General features: G+C 36.5%; 1 protein-coding gene across 1 annotated transcript; it reads right to left on the bottom strand.

The window, feature by feature from the left end:
- Nucleotides 1-247: 247 nt before the first annotated feature.
- On the bottom strand, nucleotides 248-5,737 carry arl5c (ADP-ribosylation factor-like 5C). The gene is made up of 6 exons (XM_083931478.1): nucleotides 5,531-5,737; nucleotides 4,576-4,636; nucleotides 4,330-4,477; nucleotides 3,900-3,983; nucleotides 1,900-2,051; nucleotides 248-1,783 (listed from the first exon to the last, which is right to left on the bottom strand). Exons 1-6 carry the CDS (start codon nucleotides 5,574-5,576, stop codon nucleotides 1,735-1,737), a joined length of 540 nt encoding a protein of 179 aa, XP_083787604.1. The 5' UTR covers nucleotides 5,577-5,737; the 3' UTR covers nucleotides 248-1,734.
- Between the last annotated feature and the right edge of the window lie 334 nt (nucleotides 5,738-6,071).

Genomic DNA, 6,071 nt, shown 5'->3' with positions numbered 1-6,071 from the left:
CAAACAGAAGATGCATTAATACACTACAGCATAATGATTCACTATCCATTGCATCAAAGAAAACCTAAAGGCCACGTGATTTCTTCAGCCAAAACCAGCCGCTGTGAATAACAGTGCTGGCTAATGCTCACATATTTGTGTCAGTATCACAGCTGCAGGATAAATAACACACCCGATGCACATTTGTAAGAATAATATTTATTTAAAAACACACAATACAATATATACTTTTTAAATATGACTCAGTCTTTAGCAGCTAGCTCATTTCCCTATTCAGGACATTGCTGTAATATACAGTAAAGGAGCTTTGTTTTCTTCAAATAAATTACTAAACATGTTTAGGTCCAACAAAAGAGTCCTGTTGTTCAACAGCATGAAATATAATTTTATAAATCAGGTGCACACTTGATTTTCAGAGGAGTTAAAGTGTATGTTCTTCTCTGTTATTGTGTTAAAAGTCTTCCATGATAGAGGTTTAACTAGACAGCTACTAAAGTCAGTTTGTGACTGGAACAGCGGTTCAGTGAGGTACTAAAATTCGGTTGCAACAGAAGTAGATCACGTACATTAAGGAAAAACGTAATCTGGGACAAGAATCACCAATCAAAGGTCAAAATGAGATCACGACTGTCGCACACAAAGCTTAATGCCGGCACAAGGAAAAAGGATAGGGCACCGGAGTATAACCTGATAAATGTCAAATATGAGAAATACAACACTTAAAGCTTTAGTGTTATCGTGGTGGTGCCTGCTGCCGTGGTCCTGCATGGCGCTTCCTGCTACTATTATAATTTATAACCTTAGCTGTGCTTGTTTCTACTATTCTACTGTATTAACTGCCGTAACATATAAGTCATATTCATATTAATATAGATATTATTATAGTTACTGGAAGTGTCTCTCTGTCTGTCTTTGTCTCTCTCTGTCCATCTGTCCCTCTTTTCTCTCTCTCTCTCTCCTTTTCTTCCTCCCAAACCGGTGCAGCCAGATGTCCGTCCTCCACAGAGCTGGGTCTGTCTGACGTTCCTGTCTGTTATAGGGAAGGTTTCCGTTGCCACCGTACTCTACGGGGGAATTGTTGGGTCTATGTAAATCATAAATAAGTCATAGAGTGTGGTCTTTACCTAGTTTGTAAAGTGTCCTGAGATAACTTCTGATATGATTTGGCACTATAAGTAAAATTGAATTGAATTGAATCAATGATCATCTGTTCTCTCTCTGCGTAGGCTGTGAAATCTTTGGTAGAACTTGTTCGGTTCTAGTAATGAATGAATGAATGACGCTTTAGTTCCCTTTACGGTTCAGTAAAGTAAGATGTTTTCCGGTGAAATGAAAGAATCTCACTGAAAACCAGAGGGGAATGTGGTATTACTGGTTCAGGTACGTATGTTTAACAGGAACACGGTGCACCTCTCTTTACTGAGGAAATACACACAACACACTCCTTAATCTTCATGACCAAAACGGAGGAAAAACGTCTCCACCTAACCAAATTATTAGAATTAAACCGTGCGGCTCTTTAACAGTACAAAAGTCCACACCTGGAGTCTGATTTTACTGTTATTTGGTGTATGATCAGCCAGGTTTCTACTGTTGCTCGTCCGCCCTGTGGTCTGCGGGCGTGTGTGGCAGGCATAGACTGCCCTAAAACACTGTAAGTAATCCTGACACTTCGACCTCCGCTGCGTCTTTTTTTTCTTTCAAGCTTGGCTCAGTTTGAGGATCCACTGGATTCTAGTTTACAACAACCTGCGACTTCATCCAGTCCAGACTGGCAGGTAGACTGGAAGAGATGGGAGAGAGAGACAGGTTATAATAAAGACATTTTTTTAATGTTGACTCATACATCGTGATGCAGGCGGAAAGAAGGGAGAAAGCGTGACGCGTGTTGAGACTCACCCTTCACCTGTGAGGGCGCAGCAGGCTTGAACATGCCAGGAGTGAGATGAGATGGAGTCGAGCGTGAGGCACTGGGAGATCTCTGCCGCCGTCATCGAGCCCTTCACGTCCTGCTTGTTGGCCAAAATAAGAACGGCCGCATTCTGTAGGTCCTACGAATAAAAAATGAAAAAAGAAGACAGGTTACCGATGCTGCTCCTTCTGTGTCTTGAAAAGTTTCCATTGGAAACCCCAAACGTGTCCCCACCAGAACTTTAGAGAAGGAAGAACAGCAAGATCAGCGGAATATTTAGACACATGTCAACACGCTGACTCACACGGTCTGAGTTGAAACTTCCTCGTCGTGTTGTGTCACGGGTTTGTTACGATGCCAAAGAGAGTCACTGACAGCAGGAGTGTGTCTGTGTCTGTATGAGGACACGAAGGGCTGCACTGGGCAGTTTCAGTGAATAACAAAAGGGTTTTACGCATTAAACACAATCCTGCTGCAGTGGTTGGTAGGAAGTATCCAAGTATATCTACTCATAATACTGCAGGCCTATTTTTTATAAACATAATTGTGGTTATTTGATATTTCGTTTATACTTCTCATACTTGTTTAAAAAAAAATGTTGTTTTTTTCATTATTATGATTGTTTCATTATTTTATTTTTGTAGCAATTTAATGATTCTGTTATTGTTTACCTTTATTTTATTATCGTTATGATTGTATTATTATTTTATGTATTTAGCATTATGATTTGATCATTGTTTATCTTTATTTTATTATCATTATGATTGTATTATTATTTTATGTATTTAGCATTATGATTTGATCATTGTTTATCTTTATTTTATTATCATTATGATTGTATTATTATTTTATGTATTTAGCATTATGATTTGATCATTGTTTATCTTTATTTTATTATCATTATGATTGTATCATTATTTTATTTTTGTAGCAATTTAATGATGTTATGATTGTTTACCTTTATTTTATTATCATTATGATTGTATTATTATTTTATTTTTGTAGCAATTTTATGATGTTATGATTGTTTACCTTTATTTTATTATCATTATTTTATTTGTATAATTATTTAATGTATTTAGCTTTATTATGATTGTATCATTGTTTATCTTTATGATATTTTATCATCATTATGATTTTATCATTTATTTTTATTGTATCAGATTTTGATTTTATCATTATTTTATTTATATAATTATTTTATGTGCATCATTAGTATGGTTTTATCATTATTTATGATGGATTATTATTTTATTTTTATCATATTACCGTCAGTCATGGTGTTGTTACATCTGTTTGGTCCATTTTCCACAATTTTATTTTTACATTTGTGTCTGTAGTTGTGGTATTAAAATAAATAAATAAAATAAATATATTTTGTGTAGTTCTTTACATGTATAGTTATATATTTTATATGTGTATATACATTACTATTATTTATATTTTTACTTATTTATATTTGCTGCTAAACTGTGTGAACTGCTGCCCATCAGATTCTTATTGTGTTTTAAATGCAATGACAATAACGCACATCTTATTAACTTACTTTTATTACTAATATTTAAATCACTTTAAGACTTTACTGAATAGTTTTTCACTTTTTGCATTTTCTGGTTTTAATAATGAATTATGTGTGTTATCAATTTTTTTTGTGCAGCACTTTGAGCAGCATTTCATTAAATGTGCAAAATGTAACATTTTGAAATAGTTGATGGTTGAATTTGCTGCCACTTTAAACTTTATCCCCAGAGAAATTTAAGTCAAAAGCAGCTGGACTTGGTTATTTGTCGAGGAAGATGTTTCATGTCTCACACTTTAAACTTTTACTCCACTACCATTTAGAGGCAAATACTTTTTTTTATCCTTTCCTAAGTAAAAGATCTGAGCACTTCCTCTGTGCTCTGATCTAACGTAAAGAGTCATTCGCGGTGCAACATCTGAACATCCTGAACTAAACGCACGTCTGTCTGCACAGCTGGGTTTGTACCTCATGTGCGAGCATTCGGTGCAGTTCTTCTTTGGTGACGGTGAGGCGTTCACGGTCGGTGCTGTCCACGACCAGAATGACAATCTGAAAGAGCCACAGCACGTCACTGAATCAATCAGCAGGTATCTTACATTATCAAAGCGCCTGTTATCAGGAGGGAGGCACAAGACGCCTGCTACAGTACACACATGATTATGTAACAACTTTATCAAAACAGGAGAAGTCAGTAGTGCAAAAGCTCAGTCAGCAAAGTAAGATTTTCTGGTGTTTTTGGGAACAAAAGACCAAGATAATTTACCCGAATCAAACTTTTAGATAAAAGCATCAGTAAAAATGTCATGTTTCTGACTTCTATGATTGATTTTTATCCCATGAAAGGTGTTCCTGTACTGTACGTCTTATGGAGCTGAAGACAGGAAGTGATCCGTACCTCTGTGCTGCCGTAGTACGAGAACCAGCTGGCTCTTAGGCTCTCCTGTCCCCCGATGTCCCAAACCAAAAAGTGTGTTTTACTGACGGTGATCTCCTCAACGTTGCTGCCGATGGTTGGCGACGTGTGGACGGCTTCCTTCGTCAGACTGTGGATGTGAGGGGGTGAAAAAGCATTTAAAATACAGATATCAAGCAGATTCTATTGTTATTTTTTACTATTTTGGCCTCAGATCAAATCACTTACAACTGATAGAGGATGGTTGTCTTTCCAGCATTGTCCAAACCCACAATGATGACTTTGTGCTCTGTAATAAGAGAAAAGAAAATCACATTTAACTGTTTTACAGTGCACATTGTTTGAACACAGTCTAATCTTGGGTTGCATAATTTGTTTCAATCAGTGCACAAGAAAAATGTACACACACACAGAGAGATAAGATAAAGAACAGGTACAGGACTGTGATGTACTGAGCAGAATAAAGTTCAGCTCTGACGCTGTTGACAGTGTCATAGTTTCACTGCAGGTCAGTCAGAATAAAAGGTAATGTACATGCAGAGTGATAAAGGGCATACTGGTGAGAGAAAGGATGTGTTGTGACTATTTGAGATACATGTTACAGGATTATTTCAATTTCACTTAGGCTATTAAGAGTTATAACACCTTTTCCAAAGTCAAATTAAAGCACTTTGCAAGCATTTCATGCTTTTCCAGCACCTCACAGCTGTATAAACGACATATTTGTATACAATACTCATTTAATGAGATGTTATTGTCCTATAAACAACCAGCATGTTGTTTTGAGACAGCTTTCTACAGAATGAAGACAAATGAAAGGAAAACTAAGTCCATAGAAATATCACCAAAGATTCTGATGATTTGTTAATCATCAAAAGTCATTTTTTTCATTTAAAAATGTCAGTAAATGGCTGTTTTCAGTTTGAGATCTTCTTTTCTCTGTGTTATATCATAAGCTATATGCTATCCCATGTCACATTTCAAGCAGTTTCAAGCACCTAATTCAAACTCTTGAATTTTAGTGTGGTGTTTTCAAGGATTTCCAGCACCCGTACAAACCCTGTTTATTACTGTAAGGCTATTTAAGGCCCTTATAGGCTCAATATACCTGAATAACATCTTACAAAACAACATAAATGATGAAAATTACACCTTAAATGGTGTGCAATGAACTTCATCTTACCTCTGTCACCAAATACAGCCATCATCTTGGTCAGAAGAAACCCCATGTCCAACAAGTGTGTGTGAGTGTGTGTGTGCGTGTGTGTGTGTGTGTGTGAGTGTGTGTGTGTGTGTGAGGTGAAATCCAGTGACCGCTCGTGATGGAGACAAAAACTTCGGTGTCTGAGTGTCTGTTCTCAGCTGACTGGCAGACAAACTCGAGCTCCTTTATCCGATATCGCTTTCTACTCTTGCACAGTGTTAGTAGGAGGCGCTTCTTAGAAGAGACTGGTATGAGAGGGACAAAGGGTATAGGAGTGGTGCGTTCAGGTGCTGTGGGTAATCTGAAACACGCACCTGAGGGACTCCTCTACGGAGGACTAAACATGACTTAAGTCTAAATAAATATACATATATATATTTATATAAACGCATAAATAAATAAATGTTGAAATAAAGGAATAGATAAATAAATAAATGCATAAATGGGACATCCTACCTCTTTCACATATGAACACAGACATTCAGAAATAAATATACGTGAACAAGAATGTAGAAATAAA

This window comes from Echiichthys vipera (assembly GCF_963691815.1).
Source record: "Echiichthys vipera genome assembly, chromosome: 17".
Lineage (NCBI taxonomy): Eukaryota > Metazoa > Chordata > Actinopteri > Perciformes > Trachinidae > Echiichthys > Echiichthys vipera.
Note: the sequence above shows the minus strand (reverse complement) of the source record. Positions and strands in the feature narration are given on the sequence as shown.